Source organism: Leptodactylus fuscus, chromosome 7 (assembly GCF_031893055.1).
Source record: "Leptodactylus fuscus isolate aLepFus1 chromosome 7, aLepFus1.hap2, whole genome shotgun sequence".
NCBI lineage: Eukaryota > Metazoa > Chordata > Amphibia > Anura > Leptodactylidae > Leptodactylus > Leptodactylus fuscus.
Window position 1 is genome coordinate 58,146,849 of NC_134271.1, and position 25,270 is coordinate 58,172,118.

At 40.7% G+C, this 25,270-nt stretch overlaps 1 protein-coding gene across 1 annotated transcript in view; it reads right to left on the bottom strand.

The window, feature by feature from the left end:
• The window catches only part of PIEZO1 (piezo type mechanosensitive ion channel component 1 (Er blood group)), a 167,931-nt gene that overhangs the window by 62,401 nt on the left and 80,260 nt on the right, over positions 1–25,270 (bottom strand). The window contains exons 4-11 of the mRNA XM_075281928.1: positions 22,475–22,517; positions 20,473–20,638; positions 18,588–18,768; positions 17,745–17,958; positions 5,876–6,047; positions 5,618–5,737; positions 4,318–4,408; positions 2,975–3,075 (exon numbers count right to left, since the gene is read on the bottom strand). Coding sequence (XP_075138029.1) covers positions 2,975–3,075; positions 4,318–4,408; positions 5,618–5,737; positions 5,876–6,047; positions 17,745–17,958; positions 18,588–18,768; positions 20,473–20,638; positions 22,475–22,517 — 1,088 coding nt within the window. The remainder of the gene's footprint in view (positions 1–2,974; positions 3,076–4,317; positions 4,409–5,617; positions 5,738–5,875; positions 6,048–17,744; positions 17,959–18,587; positions 18,769–20,472; positions 20,639–22,474; positions 22,518–25,270) is intronic.

A 25,270-nucleotide genomic window follows, 5' to 3' on the forward strand; every position in this document is an offset into this window, starting at 1 on the left:
TCTTTTTGCAGTAGTGGATGTAATTTGCGTGTGATTCCTCTCAGCGTCTCCAGGTGGGGGTTATATGTGACGACCAGGGGCACCCGATTGTTTTCCTGTTTGGTATTGTATTTTAATAACTCCGATCTTGGTATCCTGGTGGCTCTGGTGATTTTGTTATCAACTGTTCTTGGATGGTAACCCTGCCTCAAGAATGTGTTTTTGAGGCCCCCAAGGTGTTCGTCCCTATCTGCAGGGTCTGAACATATGCGATGGTATCTGATGGCCTGGCTGTATACAATGGAGTTCTTTATGTGTTTAGGATGAAAGCTATCCCATCTTAGGTAGGTAGGGCAGTCAATAGGTTTCCGATACAGCGATGTCTCAATTTTGTTGTCCTGTATCTTGATAACTGCATCCAGGAAGTTTATTTCAGAGAAGGAGTAATTGAGCGTCAGGTTGATGGTGGAATGGAACTGGTTGAACTGTTCATGGAAGGTTTTCAGCTGTTCCTCAGACCCAGTCCAAATGATTAGGATATCATCAATGAAGCGATAGTAGGCCCGAGGCCTAAGGGTGCAGGTGGATAGGAAGTCACTCTCAAGCTTGGCCATGAAGAGATTAGCGTACTGTGGCGCCATTTTGCTCCCCATTGCGGTGCCGGTCCGTTGTAAATAGATGCAGTCACCAAAGGAGAAGTAATTGTGAGTGAGGATGAATTTTGTCAGTTTCACCACCGATTCAGCGTCCATACCTCGCTTTTCCATGAAAAACTGGCAGGCATGGCAGGCATTTATACCGTCCTGGTGTGGGATGTTGGAGTATAGGGATTCTACATCCATGGTGGCCAGGATGGTTCCATCTGGAAGGGGACCTATAGTGGATAGTTTATTTAATAGGTCTGTAGTGTCCTGAAGGTAGCTGGCTGTATCCTTCACTAAGGGTTTAAGAGTACCCTCCACCCATCCAGAGATCTGTTCAGTAAGAGTCCCAACACATGAGATGATCGGTCTCCCTGGGTTCCCAGGTTTGTGCAGTTTTGGAAGCATATAAAAAGTCCCTGTATATTCATTGATAACAATTGTAACCCAAAAAGCTACAAAACTTCCGTTACGCAGTTATTACAGGGACTAGCCAAAGACATAAACTTATCTATCAGACAAAGATACCACGATACAAATATAAGCCACATGCTCCCTGTTCTATCAAGATTATACGACAAAAACCACCAGAAGCGAAATCATATAAAAAAAAACTCCTTAATCGTCTTTGTGTATTGGCATATATTTATATATTTTGGGTAATAATCTTATCTATCCACACGATATGTGACAAGTGTATAACTACAGGGGGGTCCAAACACATTTAACCTTCCAAAAAAGAATTATCTTTAAAACATAACTTTTAATCACAAACCAGCTACAATTGGTCCACGTATACCCAACATAATGATCCAATATACACACTAAACATACACAAAGGTCAAAGCATATGAAAGTCTCCTAAAAAGTTTCCGCAAACGCAGCGATATTCATAGTACCAGTTATAGGTTTGGATTTTCAATATTATCCATGACAATGGGGGTCCTTTATTCACCACATGAGTGGGGCGGCGTCCAACATGTGCTGCAGCACCATTCAGCTCTATAGGACTGCTTGAGATAGCTGAGTGTTGCAATCTGCCATCTTCAGCAGTCCTGTAAAGATGAATGAAGTAACAATGTGCATGTTTATACCATTGCAAATGAGACCAATACTCATATAAATAAAATCAATCAATCAATAGCCAAAAGAAAGATAAAAAACAAACAAACAACAATCAAATGACAAAGAGCAAAACGTAATGAACTTTACATGGCAACGCTTGTTTTCCCATACGTAGGCATCAACAGAGAGCAGTACAGCAGCAGCTCTGTCAGGTGCCAATTCTAAGGAGCAAATGACTATTCCTTACCCTACATTACACTATAATTTCCATTACAAAGCCATGTTGCGAGCTCTTCTGCACTTACTTGCAGCCCTGGCTCCATGAGGCTACCGCCTGTGAAATTTGGCATTAATCCTTAAGACTTCAGTGTCTCAGAAGTGTTTCACTTCTAGGTATTTCTTAAAGCCACTCCTTGCCTTTTCTCAACAAAAAGCTAATCCAATATAAACTAGGCAAACTTCGGGAGTATCATAGGAGAGATATACATGATTGTAATGGGTGGTACTAAGGTAAGGGGGTAAGAGGCCAGAGCTGTGTGGGACATTTTGCACTCCGGGACAAATCTCACTTGCTAATTTTACAGCAGCAATATAATAGCTTTTAATATCAAACTTTCCATATTATATGGTTCTGAGCTTTTAAACAAACCCAGCATAGTAAAGGCCTAATAACATAACAAGAGCAGCAGTGTTTCATTTCCAGAGCAGAAGCCGCTCTGCTGGCCCGTAAACAGTATCCAGCCCCATCTGTGCGGTTTATGGAGCAAGACTATAAAAGGTATTTACAGTAATTCCTTTGCAGCACCAATAAATGTCTGCTTAAAATGTGAATTTCTCATCTGTCTTTGTTAAAGGACCAAAGACAGATGACAGGTATGAATGATCACTTTGATGTACATCTCCCATTTACAAAGGGGCGGCCATTGTGATTTCTATAAGCAAAGTCACAGGTACTACTACATGAAAACCTATGGGTTCAAGCATTAATATAGTAGCTTTAGGTAGTATAGGTCTAAGCCAACCTGCCCTTACGGTGGTTGTAAAGATTTAGAAGTAAAAAAAAATAAAAAATTATTTTTTTACTTTCTGAAGCAACAATACAGTTTGCATGGGTTGTGTTTGGTTTTGCAGGTCATTGCTTTTTATTATTAAGTGAATGGAGCTGAGCTACATTACCAGACACAGCCTGCATACAACAGCCTGAGCAACCCCTGTAGCACATACTTGCTTAAGAGGTCCACATATTATGATTGACTCTTGGTGAGGTACATATAATAACCAACACTTACCATCATGGCAATCAAAGCACATATATAGCTCTGGTTGAGGATGACGTTACCCAGAACGTGAAGAGGAGACTGCTCTCTGAAGGCATCTGGTTTAGAATCTGCTTAAAGACAGAAACACAATGTATCAGACTATGGTTTTATCTGTCTATAGGTCAGCACATTCACCATCAAAGCTATGAACATCAGGGATGGAAATCAAATGACTAAAGGATTTCAATCTGAAATGCCTCCCAAGCCAACAATAGGAATGAGTGTCGAGTCGCGGACGCCGCGACTGAATTAGCCGCAGCATCCGCGGCAAGATAGGGCATGTTGCTTCTTTTTCCCACTAGCGGAGTCCCACAATAACAATCATATTTCATATAAAATATCACTGTCACCTATTGCCAGCAATTAGCAAAAGTTTATGTATAAGTGTATAGCCCAAAGAATTCCCCCTATCCTTATTTCTGTCTGAGCACGGATTTCAGCCTGTAGCCCATATTATTCAAGATAAGCGTTCCCAGTTTATTTCTTCAATTTTCCTATAGCTGCTTATTAGATCAGGGCTACATAACCATGCATACCAATCTAAATCTCTGGAACGGAGGAAACAATACACTTAATACAAAATAAAAACATGCTGGGTAGGCATGCACAATATGTTTTTACATTTCTCATTGATTACTCACTATTTGGGTGCTTGCTTTATGTGGTGGTGGTGGGGGGGGGGGCTCTTTTCTAAGGGTGGCCTTATTTTAGGGACAGGTTCCTGTCAGGGCATTTGCTACTAGAGCAAGGTCCCTGAGCTAGGCCTGTAGGGTCATATATAGAATTGCACCCTGTCTAGCATATTTTTGTACTTCCTTATCTTTACTGTCATTCTATTGTATAGCTTATCATTATTTTGAGGCTTCTCTCACTTTTGGTCCGGCTGGCTAAACACATTATATGTCCTCCTATTTATCCGGCTTCATTATAAGTGGTAATTAGGTCTGGTTTAATTTTCTTGGAGGCCGCTGTGCCTTGCCTTATGGATATATTACCCCTTTACCTTTGTGTTGATATGTGTTGATATCTACTGGTCCATGTTTTTTTTTATCTTATAGCAGGACTATTTTTTAATGTTATTTATTAAAAGTTACATTTTATATACCGTATATTTCACAAGAATCTATTCCATTTGGACTTTCTTCTCTATGTGTGTACCTTACTGTAACATTGTTCCAGTGTCCACTTTCCGTTTACAATTTTACTAGAAGCCTCTATTTCCTATTCCCTTAAGACATGCAGTTACATATAATACAATGAATATTAAAGAATACATTTAAAGGATGCAGCAACATAAAAAAAAATAGACATGCCTGTGTTATTTCTGGGCCCAGGCTGGATGGTGTGAACTGTGCAATCCTGAAGCTCAGTCTCTGTAGTGTCGCTCGTCTCTGGTAACATGGGCTGTTAAACAGAAGCAAAGCATAAGGAATACATCGTAGCTATACTCATATCAAACAGTTGCAGCATATCCATCAACATACAGATGACATATATGGCTGGCAGGGATATTAACTCAAACTCAAGTGTCATAGTGACATAGTTTGTAAGTTCACATTCACACGAACTTGGTGTGCACTCGGCTGTGAAAAAATACTTCTATCATGGCCAAATATACACCAAGGGTAACCAGTTATCTCAAATCCCTCATTGACTTGAATCTATTGCGGGATCTGTGAAAATGTCCCTCAAAATGACAAGTTCTAGTATGTAATGGATCAATCAAAAAGACGGTTTAAAAAAAAAAAAAATAGACAAAGAAAAAATGGTGGTGTGAATAGATCTGGAGAAGCCTGTCAGGTGAATAGGCACTTAGACTGAGAAAAGAGGTATATCTCTCCAGTTAGGCATATTATCTTGCAATGTTGGTTTAGAGCAAAGCAAAAACCACATTAGGTAGAAGGGTAGAAGTGAATTTTCCTTATCAGAAAGGAGTTGCCCCAGATATACAAATTCCTACAAAGGAAAGTGAAAAAAAAATAATAAAAAAAAAAAATACACAGCTCACTGGTCAAGTGTACTTTCCATAGGCCGCCGATTGGTCTCAGCGGTCACGTGCGGTGAGGACTTCTGTGTGAACAAGTAGCAGGGCTGCACCGGAGACAGGAGAGTATGGGTTTTGTATTTCCACTTTTCCCAGAAACCTTGCAAAAAAAATTGTATATCCTGGACAACCCTTTTAAGGAAAAATCCTTCACAACCCCAAAAATCACATCAGACTAAATCGAATCAGCAATCCTTCCCCAGAAATTTGGTGATTTTACTGTGCATTATTATACTTAATAAAAGCATCCAAGCCCCACTTGCATTCTTTCAATGAATGGACCATGGTAACTTCCTCTGACAGAAACATCTGTAATCTTCTCACTCTTACCTTAAAAAATCTCCCTCTGTGTTACTGTAAAAACCTTCTCTCCTGTAAATTTTTGTACCTATGCCAAATATTTTTTGCTGGTTTAGACTTGACCCAAGATGGAACGAGGGACACTCTTCTGCATGGTAATAAATAAATGAAGTCCAGCCAACTTCTTCCCTCTGAAGCCCTGACTCTCCGTGACATCCGAACACCTTTTTCATATATTCCTGTGTAAGAGCCGATCGGACACATCTCACCTTTGTCTCCTCGCCTACACTGTGTCTTTCCTTTGACCAAGACTCTACTTCTGCCATTTCCAGGTCTTCACGTGCAGACTTCTGAGGGCCCCTTCCTTCTACCTCCTTTCCATCCACCCTCTGAGGGATACAAGATGTTGTCAATATTAAACCCTTCTCAGACTGTATTTCTTGCAGAGATCTGGGGATCAAGTCAGATCTGAGCCAAGACACACTTGACAAAATAACAAAATTCATACAAAAATTCTAGCCACCTACCCTTTGTGAGCTGGGGTTCTTCAGTTTTAGTATAGAGATTACAGAATAGTATAGAAGAAGCAATATTCCTGGATTGACATATACTGGCCAGTCATGATTCTGGTTGAGAATGAGATCATCAACACTGCCTGTGCAATTGGAGTGGACAATGATATCTTTCAGTCCAAAAAGCCTGCAATGAGACACATACAAGGACACAATAAACACAATAGCATAGGAAAGATTTCATGAGTGACTACCTGTTCAACCATTACTGAAATAAAGGTATAGGTGAGTTATAGGGAGATCCACCAGCTTAGGATTGTGTGGATGACTGTAAAAGATGATGTTCAAGAATAGAATTGCCCAATGTAGCAGAAATGGGTTGGGTCAAGTGATGTAACGCCTGTTGACCACCCAGATACTCTTTAGGAGTCAGCTATATATTTAGTGCTTAGAACCTCATCTGATTCCATCCTGGAGTAAGGGAAAACCTTCTTTGGAATAAAAAGTTTCTTACATACACAATGTCTGTAAAGTGATGCGAAATATGATGGCGATATATAAGTAAGCATAAGAAATAAATAATAATAATAGAGAAGTAAAGCAGTCATGTGCACAGAGCCTTTGTGTTGTTTACAATCTATGATATATGCACATGTGAAATAAAGCTTGTGCTAGATCTTCTGCCACTGGCAAACTCACCCACTTTATTCTGTACAAAGATTACAAACTGGCAGCTAAATGCAACCAGCCCCAGGGAGAAAGCAGTAAACACATCAACTCACAACCGAATCTCATAACTCATTTTTTTTCTCATCTGTTCAGCCTCACCAAGGACTGCTTTTAGAAACGACAAAGAGGGAATGTCATGACTGCTATTATTTATGACGCTGGCTACTTCTGCATGTAATAATCATTTCATTGCTCATACTTCCCATGAAAGTTACAGTTATACAGTTAGCACAAAAAAAAAAAAAAAAACCCAGACACGCAACCCCGTCTTTGTGCAGTGACTTATAATGGCTGGCAATAATGGCTGTCCTGGACCAGCCATGCAGTTTTTTTCTCGTATCCTGAACACTTCTACCCATGTGAGCAGTCATTTAGAGATGCGATTTATGGACACAAATGAATATTCTTGTTTGAACCAAAATATATTTTAGCCAAAAATTAACCCATCTGACAACTACTATGCCAAGGCTAGAAGGCACATTTTAAAGCCCCCACCTTGGTAACCAATAAAGCATTCCCTTACATGTAGATCTGCCAAAATGAAGGGTTGAATGCATGTAATGTTTGTGTGTGCAATAGAGATGAGGGAGTAGTATTCCATTGAATAGTCGAATATTGAGCTCTACTCAAATTGAATTTTCGAATATTTCACTATTCGCTCATCTCTACTGTATACGTTTTTTTTTTTAATGCCTACATTGTCCTAGTTTCTGTCCCACCTCCCCTGCATAGTTATAGATGTAAAAAAAAGCGCCAGGGAAGGTGGGAGGGGAATAGATTTTTACTGCGTTTACCGCATGGTATTCGACCGAGTACGAGTATTTCGAATACCGTAGCATTCTATCGAATACCTACTCGATCGGATACTACTTGCTCATCTCTAGTGTGCAACTCAAGTAATGTAATAGGATTCACTCTGAGATACTATGAAACAGAAGCAGCTGTCAGTCAGGGATATACTTCACTTGTAGCATCCACTACAGCCCTGGGTTAAGTGACTTCATAGATTTTTATTATGACTTTTGGCAGGTTAAATACAGCACTTCGCTGTACTGGAGTTATCTTCATTAGTGATATATAGTCTTGGGTCTCTGCCAGCCAACTATGCAATGTAATTGTCCCGCAAGTTCTGCTCTACTAACTTGTACAAGGCAGAGTCTTGAAGACATTTACAGTCCTGTTTGAGGTTTAGGGAAGCTGGTGGAGGAACATACTAATTTATTAAATAAAACTATAGGTTTAGTCTATGTGTTTGATGGTATTTTACAATAAATAGAGCAAGAGTCAGATCAGAGTCTATGGAGGTCCCAAGGGAAACATTACATAGGATTATCCTCCCTGCTTTAGAAGGGAAAATAGTTCAGGACAGCCAGGGTGCAACAATGTGATTTTCTAGCTATACAGAAGCAAATAAAAGTGCCATACAGTGGCCAAATACCATAGTGCACAATAGAGTTTTACTGTGACCAAATAAAAATGACTAAGTACATGCCCAATCCAGGGCTTTAGGCCATGTCAAGTATCGGAGCCTTCCACTGGCACGAATAATTATAAAGACAGAAAGAAATATTGTTCTACAGAAATCTTTATGTGGTGCCCAAATATTTACAGACATACAGTAAATGTTACTGACTGCTCACTTAAAAGATTTTAAAAATAGAAAATATTTTTATTAGAGTACATTCCTATCTAATACAGTGGCACACATTAGCTACAGTCAGTCAATCTCCTATAGGGGAAACATGCCACGTTAAGTAATATATGACCAGGAATGTCCATCAGAAAGCGTACCAATTATTAGTGGCTCTCTGCCAAAATATGGGGTTCTGAAGAAAGGTTTAAGGCTTTGAGATCTGAATATGCCCAGACAAAATTTTTGGACTGAGATACCCAGTTCTGGTCCCAAAAAAATGGAGACCACACTCTGGGCGTACAGAGCAATTGACTTTCATATGGATTAAACTTTAATTTTGTCAGCAGCAGGACTGCACTTTGACATAGAAAACATGTGCACAATGTTACTGATAAAGTAGTTTACAAGAGATTTTGATGGCAGGAAAATAACTTTAATGCATGACTGTTTCCGGTTAGCCACTGAATGTAGGGTTGCTCAATGGGATGACTCACACGAATATTAAACAAGAACAAAACACATCAGTTCTTATAATCTTTATGTCACGTATGCCTTGCATTAGGAAATGGACCATTACCATATGTGTGAATACCTTATATGCTGCACTTTCCTATTTTAACGCCTCTCTATGATTTTTTTTTTACATGTTGAATTGTATCCAATGCTACTATTAGTTTATATAAAACTCAACATAAGCTACTTCAGATCTTGGAGCTTGACGTATGGCATGGAAACATGTCCACATATTTCAGGGATTGTATAAGGTAGTCTGTAGTTTAGCATTCGTTTACATAAAATCCCAAGCCTTTGGCTTCTGCACGGACTGCGCGCCTACTACCCCTATACGGCATGTACGTGTGAGTTATGCCATCCTCATGACATTACACCAGTGTGTGACAAGTCTAAGTTTTCCACTCTAATTTTACAGGACGCCTACACGAACATGGTCATGGCTGAGATTCTCATAATAATTAGAAACACCCCTTTTTCCAGAAGGTTTTATTACTTAATTCTGAAGAATTACGTCTTAAGTGTCTTTCTACTAGTAAAATTAATTTTTACTCCATGAAATAATGATGAAACCAACTTCCTGAAATTGTATCCTCAAAGGCACGAGACATAAAAGATGTTCCTTTAATCAGCAGCTGAATGAAGCCTATTAATGGCTCCATTGCGATGCATATGAATGGTGGAGGAAAACTTGGCCACATCACGTTTGATGTCTGCGTTACATGCACATTAATTGTGTAGTCTGTTTTCACAGGAGTCAGATTTTATTTCTTTTCTTTTCATTACAGAGCTCCAATTCTGCCACTTCCCTTCGACCATTAAAATGATAAAATGATTTATGTCTGTAGTCAATTTACTGAAGATGGGTTTATACAGCTCATGTGGATTCCAATGGTATACAAGTGCTCCAGACTGCTCAGTTCCCGCATGAAACATGCAGAGAGAAAAGAGCTGCTTGCAGGACTTTTCTCTCTGCATGTTTTGTGTGGAAACCAAGCCAAAACCACACGGATCTCATCATAGTCTATGGGGTCTGCGTGTTTTCCCAGGTAACTGCTTTTGTATGTGTATAAGTTTCCGTTCAGGGGATCCCCAAGTGTACTCCCCGAACAGAACGCTGAACGCAGATGTGAACCGGGTCTAAGGCCTTCACAGAAGAGGTATATTTACCCTGAGACTAAATTACACATAGCTGGACTCTACTAACTAATTGAGGGACTTCTGAAGGCAGTTGTGTGCACTGGATTTATTTAGGGGTATCAGTATAGGGGGCTGAATACTTTTGCAGGTCACACTTTTCAGATTTTTTTTATAGGGTTAAAGTTTTGAAAACCATGTACCACTTATGTTCCACTTCGCAATCACCTGCTACTTTGTTTCACTTAAAAAAGTCTATGACTTAAAATCTCAATAAAATACAATTAAGTTTGTGGCTGCAAGGTGACAAAATTTGAAAAAATTCAAGGAGTATGAAGATTTTTGCAAGCCACTGTACATTAAAAGAATTTAAGTATTCTTATGTTGTACAATAAAATGTGCTTCTTATAAGGGTGGAAGACACATTACAATACAGATACTAACCATTGCTCCTAGGTTGAGACAGGGATAAGAGGCCCGGGCAAGCCCCAGCTGTGAAAGCCTCATGAAGCCCAGTTGCTTGGGCAGCTCATTTTCTAGGTCCATGCTCTACACATACTGCAAACTGCAGAGTGCGACTGCATAGAGGAGGATTTGTGCACGGTCTCTGGCTGGGAATTTCGTTCCCCATTCCGCATGAAAAATGTGGACAGAAAATCGCTATGGGTTTCGCGGGTTTCCAAAGGTAACTGCTTTTTTAAGCAGATTAGGTTTCTGTTCGTGGGGCCCCATGCAGACCCCCCCCCCAAACGGAAACTGGAACGCAGATGTGAACCTAGCTTAAATTTGTGGTTATGAGGTGACGAAGTGTGAAAAGGTTCAAGGGTTATGAATACTTTTGCAAGCCACTGTATCAGGAACTGCATCGGATTGACCTCACCAGCCAGCAAGTGATGGAATTATGACATAACTGGAGCTGAATGTTGTTATGTCTATGAGAACACTGGATGTCTAGTAAAGCGTTTAGCGGAATTATTCCAATGGTTGTCCTGTCCAGAAATGGGCCCCACATTGAAAGCACATTCATACATTTTATCATAGTTTCTTTTACTGCAGACGATGGCCCTTGTCCTCACTGATACAAGAACCAAATGAAGGTTGATAATGGTTAGGCGGTCTGGCAATGTATTATCTGTGACCTCAAGCAGGATGTCCCATAGTAATGTCATTATAGCTGATCAGTCATGTTGGTAAATGTGGTAAGGGGTAGCCCACTGCGTCTACTGTGTTTTGTGTTCAGCGTATTATAAACACATACAGTATGTATATGGGCTGAACTACATATTATAGAAACAGTACTACATTTTCCAGTACAGTTTAACAGATGCAAAAAAAAAAAAAACGGATTAAAAAAGGGATGGAAAAACTGATGCAATCGGATGGCCATCCATTTATACAGACATCAGTGATTTAGACAAGAAAAAAAAAAAGGGATCTGTTGCTTTTGTTTTTTTAATGTTGAAGTCTATCAACATTGAAGTCTATGTAAATGGATGGCCATCTGTTTGCATCCATTTTTTGATGTAAAAACATGATCTAAATAGAGCCCAATGGAGTTGCTGGTTTAATACACTTCATCCTGGTGACAGATTCTATTTAACATTATAGTTGAGAGATGAAAACAAGCAAAATCTGGCACCATTGTCACAAGGGATGAACATAACACATCTATCTGAACCATTATTAATAGCAGCTCTGCAGTATTTTTCTTAGTGTCCACTATGTTGGTAGCAGAATAATCTTAACAGAACAATCCCCCTAGTCTAAGCAGTAACATCCCGGAAGCAATGAATTAGCGCATGAGATGAAGTATGGCAGACAGCAATTAGGTCACTGGTGAGAGAACACAACTATGCTTTTATTAGAGAAATCTGGGTATCACACTGAATATAATGCTTCATAACTGGACTGTCTGACAAGAAAATGTCTTCTGTGGAATGTAATAAGCAAGATGACTTATCAGAGGAAGCTCACTATACAGCCTAACCTAGATGTATTATCATGTGTGTGTAAGGAAGAAATGCAAGAGAAAGTTTCCTAGAAATGAATGCTATACATTTCTCACCAATGAATTCAGCGCACTGTTGGCTTTCCCGATCTGTGCCCCAGGTGAAGAGCTATCAGTACCAGTACCGTAGCTCTTTACAGTCAGAAGGGCGTTTCTGATACTCCGTCAGGACGGTCCTTCTGTTCAAGCAGCGCCAATAGCGCTGTGCTCTGAGACCGGGAAGGAACGCCCCCTCCCCTCCTGATAATACTCGTCTATGGACAAGCACTGTGAGCAGAGGGAGGGAGCATTCCTCCCCGCTCACACAGTTCAAGTTCTATAGGCGCTGCTGTCGAGAAGGACGTTCCTGACACAGTGTCAGAAACGCCCTTCTGACTGTAAAGAGCTACGGTACCGGGAGCGCTAGCTCGTCACCCAGGGCACAGATCGTGAAAGCCGACAGTTCGCTGAATTCAGTGCACTGCTTTCCAGCAGTATATAGAACTGCCTGTGCACCAAACCATGAAAGGTCCTCTTTAATGCAGTATTGATAAAGAAAATCCTCACTCTTAAAGTCTAACTAAACTTTTGGTTATAGGTTAGAATAATTTCCAGAGATATCACTGGTTGAGAATACAGGCAGGATTGAGATTTATATATAGCTGCAAATAAAGATCACTGGTTGAATCTAGTTGGGATCTTGATTTCTCTGAAAATTATACAGAGCGCACAGTGACCTTAGTGTCATTAGAAAGATAAGAATCTCCTCTTTCATACAATCTAGAGTAAGTCTCTACGTTTTATACCAGAGATATAACTGTTTGAAGTGACCCCCCACCCACCTATACTTCCCTTGCTTTACACACACAAGTCTGTACATAATAAGAAGCAGCAAGAGAAAGAATAAAAAAAATGCAGGATTTTCCAAAAAAAAAAGAAAAAAAAAAGTGTAAACATTTGTTACTAAAATATATTACATTTATTAATGTCACAAATACTGTCAGAAAATCAGAAGTTCTTCAAAAGTTTAGTTACACTTTAACACAACCTGATTTTTGCAGCTAGTAAGGTTTTCTCATCTGCCAAAAAAGTACAGTCCATAATGATATTGTTAGAATATGTCATGACAATATCTATAAAGCACTGCAGAATATGTTGGCACTCTATGTAAGCAAAATAAATAAATAACTTGCTGATCTAACCAGTGGCGTAACTACCAGGGTAGCAGGGGTAGCGGCTGCCACAGGGCTCAGGACATTATGGGACCGGCGACAGCCGCTACCCCTCTGTAGGGTCAGACTGTCCTCATTTTGCCAAAACAGATGCACTGGTTGGGGGCCTGATCGGGACCTGACCAATGCATTTGCCTCAACACACAGGGCCCCCATTAGCTGATGCTGAAGCTGTACATAGTGTCCTCCCGATATACATGGAAAGTACATACTGGAGGACACCATGTGCAGCTTCAGCATCAGCTAATGGCTGCTTGTAATTCATTCACTTATCTGCAGCAGCTATGGCTGCTTTCCTATAAAGTTTTGTCCCTGCTGCCCGGACTTCCTCCCTCCCTCTCCCCCTCACAGTGAGTCGTCTCTCACATCGGAGCGTGTGGGGAAGACAGGAGCAGTCTGCTGCGATGTTTCACTGCTGGAATATGGGAGTATATTCTTTTGGTAAAATATGTATGTTTAATATGTATATATGTGTACAGTAAAGTATGTGTCTTGTATACTGTGTGAGTACTGTATGTTTGTATACAGGTATGTATATACAGTATACTATAATAATGTGTATGTGTGAGTGTACAGTATGTATATATAGTATTCATACATTCATATAAGTATATATGACATATATGGTATATGAATGTATATAAATGTATATGTGAGAGTACAGTGACGTAACTACCGGGGTAGCAGAGGTAGCAGCTGTCACAGGGCCCTGGACATTAGGGGACTGGCGACAGCCGCTACCCCTGAGGGTTTTTTTTCTTAACAGTGTAACTCCAGCCAGTAACGGGCCCTATTTTCTTACCGATCCTGGCAGGGGCCGGGATTGGTAAGTGATGCCGCGGGCCCCACAATAACTATTATACTTGGGGGTGTTTTCAGACCCCCAAATATAATGATCGGAGGTTGGGAGAGGTAAGAGAACAAAATAAACACTGTTACTTACCTCTCCTCGCTCCGGACAGGCATCAGGCCTAGTTGTCTGACGTCACAGACATGTGCAGGGGCCACTATGGAGCATAATACTGTGTGCAGGGGCCATTATGGTACATAATACTGTGTACTGGGGCCGCTATGGGACATAATAGAGCGCGCAGGAATGTGTCAGGGGTCAGTCGGTTAAGGTCGTCGGTTTCAGTTAGTGGGAGGGGGGGGGCATGTCAAAAGTTCACCACGGGGCCCAGCCATTCCTAGTTACGCTACTTGATCTAACTGTTATGATCCCAACAGATTATTCGAGTAATCCAGCACTTTCATTAACTTTCCCTGCATGGCACCACTGCAGTCCAGGACCCATGTAGGAACTGCATTGCATTGACCCTACCAAACAACAAGTGATGGAATATCATATGACTGGAGCCAGAATGTGATCTCTATAAGAACACTGGATGCCTAGTAAATCGTTTACTGTCTAGAAATGGGTCCCAAATTGAAAGCACATTCATACATTTTATCAGAGCTTCTTTTACTGTAGACGATGGCCCTTGTCCTCACTGCTACAAGAAGCCAATGTGGGCCGACAATGGGTAAGTGATTTGGCAATGCATGGTCTGTGACCTAAAGCAGGATGTCCCATACTAATATCCCTAAACTGTCCCCATCCTTCATATTGGTAAATGTGGTAAAGAGTAGACCACTATTGGCGGTGTCTGTGCTCAACATATTATACACAGTATGCACACTGGCTGAGCTAGATATTATGCGTCATACAGAACTAGAACTACATATTCCAGCACCGTAAAAATATTCCTCTATTCCACTTATCAATTTTGAGGAGTATTTTTAGCCAAGGAGTAAAAACAAACTTGCAGTAATGCAAATAAACAATAGAAAGGTATATATAATGTCAAAAGAAACCCCATTTATGTAGGGAAACTATTACTATTCCATAAATACCTAGCAAATTCATTTAGGCAATGATCTGAGCATTTTCAGTCACAGTCATACCTAAATGGCACGTACCTCATAAACTGCTGGTTAGTAAGATCACGGGATATCAAATATATATGTCATTTTTTACTATTACAAGTAAAAACTCTGAAAAAACTATATTGTGACACATTTTTAAATACAGAGCTGTGTAGAGTGTTTTTGGAGCGGAGGAGGGAGGGGCACAACATAGGTTTTACTTAGAGCATTTTTTAGGTAGGAGTTGACTTTGTTTATTAATATACCGGTATGTATTCTTTGGAAAGGGGGGTGGGGGTGAGTGTTACATTTATTTTTATGTGATGTGTTCTACACTTTAAAACTTTTTTTTTTTTATTTTTAGCTGGAACCTGGGACCTTTAGATTGCTTATACCATAGACTGCAATTCTACTACTACCCTGTATTAATATTGCATGTAGCCAAAGGCAGACGTCAATAGTAATACTGTGAAGGCAGGTTTGGCAACCTTCTGAAGGCTCACAGTTGCCACAGTAAATAAATACTTCCTGACACCTTGCCACGTGAGAGTCATTCAGGAAGGTCAAGTCTTTTGAAACCTTCAGATTCCATGGTCTCATCTGATCACAACATTTGAAACGTTAAAGTGTCTCTGATTGGGGAGGTGTAAACCTGCAGAGACCCTGCAGCTATGGCACCCACTGATCTCCTGCATCTGCTGTACATGTGTTATTACAACCTCTGGTATCATATATGATTTTATCTTTCATCCCAGTAGTCTAGAAATGTAAAACCAACCAATGATCAAATCAAAGAACACCACAGACTTCGGCACCAACTTCTGCTTTCACATAATGTTGTCCTTTAAATCCTCCTACTATAGATCTGCAGACCTTGATCGAAGCAAACTATGAGCTGCCCAAAGTGTCAACATAAAGTCAACATTGTGAAGGTTTTCTATTCACAGAATATTAAGTTGGTTTATTAGAGAAAGAATGGGCTGCTCACATTAAGTCAACAACATAATTGCCTCTTATTATGATGGGTCGACATCATAGCAGAAGGTAATGAAAGACATATGAAAACCATATGTAAACACTGGGGGGGGGTGTTATCGAATGTATAAAGGCAATAAAGGAGATTTCCCAGAACTAGGAGCCTCCATCAGACTAGTGAAATGTGCTACAGTAAACCAGTGTTACTACAGAGGCTCACGTCACTGCTTCAGCGACATCCACATTACTGATTATATACCCTAAGCGGACACTAGCACACTATAGTAGAAAAGTTGTATAGTGTGTACAGTATAGTATAAAGTCTATAGTATAAAGAACCTAAAAGAGTCCCATTACCATATTTCATTATGAATATCTGTGACTGGAGAGAATACACTGGAAAGCAGCTAAAAGTAGAAGATACAGCACATCCATATGTTATACAGATAGCAATGATTTCAATGGGAATTGCGTAATGCTAAATGTATCCTGTGGTGGCGCTACATGGGAATTATTACATAGTATGAGATACACTCACAAAATACAGCTGATCACAAACCCAGGTCATGATTTGGAGAAATTCCTAACCTTCAAGGATTGTCCAATGCAGATAACCCTTTAAAACTAACTAAATTTTACAGAGAGATAGTGGAGCCAGGAGAGCTAGCTGTCAGTCAAGCATTTCTCAGGAACTCACAGAGGAAAAGCACCAAAAAGTTTAAATAGTTGGGCCCACCACTTATTTTAATAAGGATTGCTTTAATATTTCCTCTGCATAGCCTTGTGTTTTATAAGGACACGTTATAATTGACTATAGCCGTGCTAAATAATAAATGTTCCTACTAAAGCTTTACTCATATAGCATAATTCATAGAAATTTACAGCTAGAACAAAGAAACAATGAATAATATCTAGTAAATAAAACTGTGGAAAGACAATAAGCCTTTAAGTTGCGTATATGCATAACATGGTGTTCTTCACAGCTATGCAGTAAAATGACATGTTTAGGGCTTTTAATAGAAGTCATTCAGTGGCGACATTGCACAAGACTTAGCGCATGATGGCAAAGAACTTATTTATGATATTCAATGATCTTGTAAAAACATTCATGAAGAAATAACCATGCATACAATAAAATGTGGTTTATTTTATACAGAACTTAAAAAGGGAGAATTTTAATAAGACCTACTCATGCCATGCCATGAACTGATCGCAGGGTTCAAAGCTATTTTTGTAGATCCCTCATATACAGTGACTACAGTTATACAAACCTTATTTTGAGAGCACCAGCATCTAAATAAGGCTCTGTTCACACTGGTGTCAGAGTAAGACAATACATATCACAAGTCCAGGGGGTACTAGTGGCACTTGGAGGGTTCAGACCTGATTATCCCATCCCATCTGTACAGGTCCTCACCACCTTGTTACAAGTGTTGAGGAAAGGGTGTTGAGGGAATAGGAATGGTGGGAAATTTTAAGTGATATACTCTGACACTACGATGGGGTTCTATTTTGGTCTTTCCTATGGAGCACTCGCTCTTCTATTTGCATATCTGTGTTGGAGATGTTGTTCTTCTGAAGCCATGTCAGGTATGTTATAAGTTTTGTAACAGATACTACTGGAATCACCGTGACTTATGAGGTCATCTTAACGTTTTTTTCACTAGATAGCTGAGCGATTCTGACCATTACACAGCAATGACAGAAGAGAATAACCCAACTGTGAGCAGAATTAGAAGTACAACTAACCATACTTAAACATCGTGAGACTCATACCTTGCCCAAAGCTCCGCAGGAGGGAAAAGATTTTGAATGAATGGAGACTGGTAACCGTACAGACAAATCACGTGACCACCGGCGAAAAAGCCAACCATGACGCTGAGGGTGTTTAAACCGACATGGCTGATGGGGAAGTGACATGCCCACCATGTGCACAGGCCAACAAAGACTAGGTAATATACAGCCGAAAAACCAGAAGGCACAGTGATACCTGTAGAGAAAAAAAAAAACAAAAAACAGATACATCAGTACATTATTAGCATATTAAAATGGATCCTACTCAGTCGCACAGGAGACAAATACAAAGACCTAGCTGTTTGTCCACTGCAAGTGGCTATACTATGTATGTTCACATGTTGGAAATGGAAGAGGAGTTTGAGTTGGACTTCAGATTCTTATTCCTCTTCCATTTCTTTTCTGCCCATTAAGCTTTCTCTCACTGACTATACGCATATGAATGGGCTTAGTCAGTAAGTTGGCTCACACCTCATGTTCTGCGCCAGGATCAGCCACGGAATCTGCGGCAAGGATGCTTATTCTTTCAGCGACTAGCTTCTGCTAAACCTCCAAATCAGTGCCAAATTCCACCATGTAAACATATCGAGGCATGAACTAATTCACAGGCATGTCAGGACTATGACCTCAATTCTCTTTTCATGGTAACCGGATTACATACAATTAATATTTTTAGCTTCCACATTGTATAAAGATGCTTTCTGTATGTTAGTCTGTCCTCTATGCTTGATATGTAGCTATACCTTATGTGGATTTGAATTAGCTTATAGTTAAAGCAAACCCCCTATAATGTGCCTTGCTTGGCATGCTCCACAACCTCATTACCTGCCAGTGCCAGTAGTAAAAGAGCCAGTGATTTTCCCACAGCTTCCAGTAATTTGTGAGCAGCCACTCTGATTCGTGAGGCCAAAACTCCATCCTGGGGAGACATCTGTAGGTCCTCATCATCCTCCTCATCCTCTGTGTCTTCATCTCCAGTCACCTCTGCCGTATGTTCCTCTTCCACCTTGCAATGAAGGAATATAAAATAAATGTAATAAACATACATCTGCTTGCAATTTATTCCAATAAAATTCATTTTGAGGACCCACTATATGCAAATATTACCTGACACTCATTTGCAAATTCCTAAAACGTTACTAATATAACATTATTTTTCAGTAATACTTTGCCTCTGATTGTTTCTGTTCTGGGATCCTGTGTATAACCTGCAGCCTGGCTGTTGCCTTATAGTGGCGCCAATTTAGCTCTGTGACCTGGAAGTATAGACCAACATACTGTAGGAGAAAAGCTCAGGCAGCAGAATGATTGGGGCTCTTGCAGCTGGATTGAGATGATGGGGCCAGAAAAGAAGGCTATTGGTTGGCCTGACTATTTGCCTAGATCATCTCAGTCACCTAATATATCTATAGTATATAAATATATACTGGGCGCTTTCTTAAACAGTCTACACAGTATGTTATACTGACGCATAGCCTGTTTGAGATGCTGTACAATGAGTATTTGTATGAAATACAGAGTATACGGTCCGATGCCAGGGTGGGCTGGGGGGGGGGGGAAATTCATCTGAGGACTGGTCAGAGCCATATTGCAAATAAGCTAACTACTGGATAACGGACAAGGGTTCTGGGCATGGGGACTCCCCCATTATTCACAGAACTGCCAAATAGGATATAGGAATGTACTCAGTAAATCCTAGTCCAAAAAAAGTCAACATCACAACATGTGCCTACAGGATAACTAGATACCATACTATGCCAACATTATTAGATTCTTACGACGAACAAGCCTGAACCACAGAAGCTGCTATTCTTCTCTTAATCTAACAGTGAAGGACAAAGATAACGTCTCAACCTCAGCATAACTGGTGAAGGCTTATTAATCTGAACAGTTCTTGGCTTACTCTGGAACTAAGTGAATTTCCAGCACCCTTTAGTCACACAATACACATCTGCCGGTCACGGGTCTAATTCCACTCTGGCATCTCTTTAGAACTCCACGTCCTGACCCAGCGTGAAAGGAGCCAAAGCACCATACTATTATACCCAGAAGCCAGCTTTTATAACAGAATTTATATAGAATATACATATTTGTCTCTTCTGTGGATCAGACAGTTTTAAAACATCAGAACATCTGCTTATACTGAACAGCTTGGCTGAAAGGTTTCTGACAGTAAGAGAGGTCACATGGCTGGCACAGCTGGTCGTGCCAGCCTTATGCTGCCAGCACATCAATGTAAATAAAAAGATTGTGCAAAGAAGTTTAAAAAAAAAAAAAAAGACTGGGCATTCTGCCGGACTTATCAGTACATGCACAGAGGGTCGGGGCAGTGGAAAATACTGGAAAAAAAAACAGAAGGGGAGGAAGGGTTGATAGGACAGGAGAGCAATGAGCAGCCGAAAATGAAATATGACATGAGAATAAATATAACAGCGAGGGACAACTAAAGTAAACTGTTCTGTTACTCAGTGCCTGCGTAAGCCCACATATAACCTCATCCTGGTGTAGACAAGCTGTAGCTGCCGGGAGCAGAAGATGGTTAATAAATCAGGACATGGGGGTGTAGAAAATTATACAGTATGGAAAGGTTGGTATAAAAACCCCTGGAGAAGTGAGGTTAGAGGAAGTGCGCGGGTGTAATAGACACACAGCAACATGACAACATTGCCAGCACTTTAACTCCTATTCTATCCAGTTACACAGATCCCACCTGCTCTGCGAGATTTGGTGACCTGCTCGGCTTCTGATGTTGTGTTGGGAAGTTCTGCCGCCGCACCAAGCGATTGCACAGGCCAAGGCATATAGCGGACACCAGGAACATGCCAAAATCTGGGGCCACCATCCGTACTGTATTGGGGATGTCATAAATATCCAATCTAAAAGTACAATAAAATTAAATTAAATTAAACCACAGACAAAAATGGAATAGAGGTAATAAGAATCACTCTTTTTGCTTGTAGCAGGACCTAAAACTGTTCTGATCCGTGGATCAACTACATCACCTGCACAGAGGAGATTCAAGATCACCCTCCCCACTGTATAACTAATATTACCAAGCTTAACAAAGATAGTGTACAGAAAAATAGGTGGGACACAAAAACCAATGTGTATGGGATGAAAAAGACACCTGAGGAAGGGACAGAGTGGAGAGATGTGCCTGGGAACTTCTTGGATCAAGAGTCCATCCATTATATGCTTCCATGGTTGACACACAATTTTGTTGTGCCTGTGCAAAAATTATGGCACTTCTGATGTTTTATTTATATAGGAGGATATACCATTTTGTGATTACAGAGGTTTTTTATTTGTTTTTTTATTTGAGCCACTATTGATTTTGCAACAGAAAATGATCTGGTGTGAAAAGGCAAGCAACCTTGTAATATCTACACCACAGGATCTCAGCCAAGTAAGATTTACCGTATTTTTCGGACTATAAGACGCACCCAGGTTTTAGAGGAGAAAAATAGGGAAAAAAAAAATTTCAGGCAAAAAATGGTAAAATATTTAATGTATGGGAGTTGTAGTTTTGGAACAGCTGCAAGACCACATTGACAGGTGACCCTGCAGCTGTTCGGGGATGTATAGGGCGTTTTTTTTGTGGGGCCAGGTGTACTTTTTAGTTATACCATTTTGGGAAATGTTTATTGCTTAGATCACCTTTTATTTAAATCAGAGGCAAAACGGTGAGAAAAACCCGGTGGTTTGGCACTTTTGATTTTGACGTTCACTGTACATAAAAATATTAGTAGACCGGGCATTTTCAGACACAGGGATACCTAATGTATATGTTTCACAGTAATGTTATACTTTTATATGTATTCTAGGGAAAGGAGGTGAACTTTTATTTATTTTATTTTTTATTATATTTTTTCTAAGTGCTTTTTTTTTTTTTTTTTACTATTTTATTATCCCCCGCCTAGGGGGCTTGAACCTGCAATCATTTGATTGCAAGTCCCATAGACGGCAATACAAGTGTATTGCCGTCTATGGGAGATTCTATACATTACTATCACGGAGTGTCATAGACCAGCCGCGATAGTAATATATATCTATGACAGGCCTGGGAGCCTTCATTAGGCTCCCGGCTGTCATCGGAACAGGTCGGCTCCTGCAGCCTCGCCGTGCAGGAGCCAGCCTGCATCACTAAAGGTATGGGGCCGGTGGGGACCGGCCCCGGGGCTAACGTTAAACTGCCGGGACCTGCGGAGGAGGAGCGGATTTGCAGCATGGCCGCGCTACTGTCACCGCTGGTTTTTTTCAGCGGCAGGAGCGTGACAATCTGCAGGCCCCGGCAGCTAAGACAGTCCCCGGCATCTGCTGTAATAGACCGGCGGATGCCGGGGAGTGTTTTAGCTGCCGGGGCATGCAGTATTGTCACGCTCCTGCCGCTGCAGAAAACCAGCGGTGGCAGTAGTGCGGCCATGCCGTAAATCCGCTCCTCCCACCACATTCGGACTATAAGACGCACCCTCATTTTCCTCCGAAATTTGGGGGGGGAAAAGTGCGTCTTATAGTCCGAAAAATATTAGGTGCGTTACTTTATGTTCTTACTGACCAAACTATAACTGTACAGTAGCCCAAAACCAGACTACAGGGCAGAGGTAAGCGGGCACAACAGCCCAATACTAGTCACCATAGAATAGTGTTATGATTACGTCAGAGTAACTGCTGTGTTTTGGATTGTGCATGAACAAACAAACATTGCCTTGTACCTGGTGACACCAACATGGCGCGCAAGAACTTCCCAGTCACTGCCTGAAAAATTGGAAAAAAAATAAGGTTTAAAACACCACATAGATTGTAGTAATACCTATAAGGAGCAATCCTATATATTACAACTGCCCATACATATCACAGAGACCACAATGCGGTGGAAATCCCATCCTCCTACTACTTTTGTATAGCGTTGATGTTATTACTAGAGATGAGCGAACAGTGTTCTATCGAACTCATGTTCGATCGGATATTAGGCTGTTCGGCATGTTCGAATCGAAACGAACACCGCGTGGTAAAGTGCGCCATTACTCGATTCCCCTCCCACCTTGCCTGGCGCCTTTTTTGCTCCAATAACAGCGCAGGGTAGGTGGGACAGGAACTACGACACCGGTGACGTTGAGAAAAGTAGGCAAAACCCATTGGCTGCCGAAAACATGTGACCTCTAATTTAAAAGAACAGCGCCGCCCAGGTTCGCGTCATTCTGAGCTTGCAATTCACCGAGGACGGAGGTTTCCGTCCAGCTAGCTAGGGCTTAGATTCTGGGTAGGCAGGGACAGGCTAGGATAGGAAGGAGAAGACAACCACAACAGCTCTTATAAGAGCTAAATTCCAGGGAGAAGCTTGTCAGTGTAACGTGGCACTGACGGGCTCAATCGCCGCAACCCAGCTTTCCCAGGATCCTGAATGGAATACACTGTCAGTGTATTCCCGTATACCCGATATATACCCCGATACCCGTTCCAACGGTGTGCCCCCCCACCTTCACCCCAGAAATACCCTGCAAGTCCCCTAGCAATAGAATTGGGGCTATATACACCCACAATTTTTACTACTGGTATACAGTGCCATTGTCTGACTGGGAATTCAAAGAATATATTGGGAATACAAATACCCTCATTTCTTGCTACTGCCATATAGTGCCAGTGTCTGACTGGGAATTCAAAGAATATATTGGGGTTACGTGCACCCACAATTTTTACTACTGGTATACAGTGCCATTGTCTGACTGGGAATTCAAAGAATATATTGGGAATACAAATACCCTCATTTCTTGCTACTGCCATATAGTGCCAGTGTCTGACTGGGAATTCAAAGAATATATTGGGGTTACGTGCACCCACAATTTTTACTACTGGTATACAGTGCCATTGTCTGACTGGGAATTCAAAGAATATATTGGGAATACAAATACCCTCATTTCTTGCTACTGCCATATAGTGCCAGTGTCTGACTGGGAATTCAAAGAATATATTGGGGTTACGTGCACCCACAATTTTTACTACTGGTATACAGTGCCATTGTCTGACTGGGAATTCAAAGAATATATTGGGAATACAAATACCCTCATTTCTTGCTACTGCCATATAGTGCCAGTGTCTGACTGGGAATTCAAAGAATATATTGGGGTTACGTGCACCCACAATTTTTACTACTGGTATACAGTGCCATTGTCTGACTGGGAATTCAAAGAATATATTGGGAATACAAATACCCTCATTTCTTGCTACTGCCATATAGTGCCAGTTTCTGACTGGTAATTCAAAGAATATATTGGGGTTACGTGCACCCACAATTTTTACTACTGGTATACAGTGCCATTGTCTGACTGGGAATTCAAAGAATATATTGGGGTTATAAATACCCTCATTTCTTGCTACTGCCATATAGTGCCAGTGTCTGACTGGTAATTCAAAGAATATATTGGGGTTACGTGCACCCACAATTTTTACTACTGGTATACAGTGCCATTGTCTGACTGGGAATTCAAAGAATATATTGGGAATACAAATACCCTCATTTCTTGCTACTGCCATATAGTGCCAGTGTCTGACTGGGAATTCAAAGAATATATTGGGGTTACGTGCACCCACAATTTTTACTACTGGTATACAGTGCCATTGTCTGACTGGGAATTCAAAGAATATATTGGGAATACAAATACCCTCATTTCTTGCTACTGCCATATAGTGCCAGTGTCTGACTGGGAATTCAAAGAATATATTGGGGTTACGTGCACCCACAATTTTTACTACTGGTATACAGTGCCATTGTCTGACTGGGAATTCAAAGAATATATTGGGAATACAAATACCCTCATTTCTTGCTACTGCCATATAGTGCCAGTGTCTGACTGGGAATTCAAAGAATATATTGGGGTTACGTGCACCCACAATTTTTACTACTGGTATACAGTGCCATTGTCTGACTGGGAATTCAAAGAATATATTGGGAATACAAATACCCTCATTTCTTGCTACTGCCATATAGTGCCAGTTTCTGACTGGTAATTCAAAGAATATATTGTGGTTACGTGCACCCACAATTTTTACTACTGGTATACAGTGCCATTGTCTGACTGGGAATTCAAAGAATATATTGGGGTTATAAATACCCTCATTTCTTGCTACTGCCATATAGTGCCAGTGTCTGACTGGGAATTCAAAGAATATATTGGGGTTACGTGCACCCACAATTTTTACTACTGGTATACAGTGCCATTGTCTGACTGGGAATTCAAAGAATATATTGGGAATACAAATACCCTCATTTCTTGCTACTGCCATATAGTGCCAGTGTCTGACTGGGAATTCAAAGAATATATTGGGGTTACGTGCACCCACAATTTTTACTACTGGTATACAGTGCCATTGTCTGACTGGGAATTCAAAGAATATATTGGGAATACAAATACCCTCATTTCTTGCTACTGCCATATAGTGCCAGTTTCTGACTGGTAATTCAAAGAATATATTGTGGTTACGTGCACCCACAATTTTTACTACTGGTATAC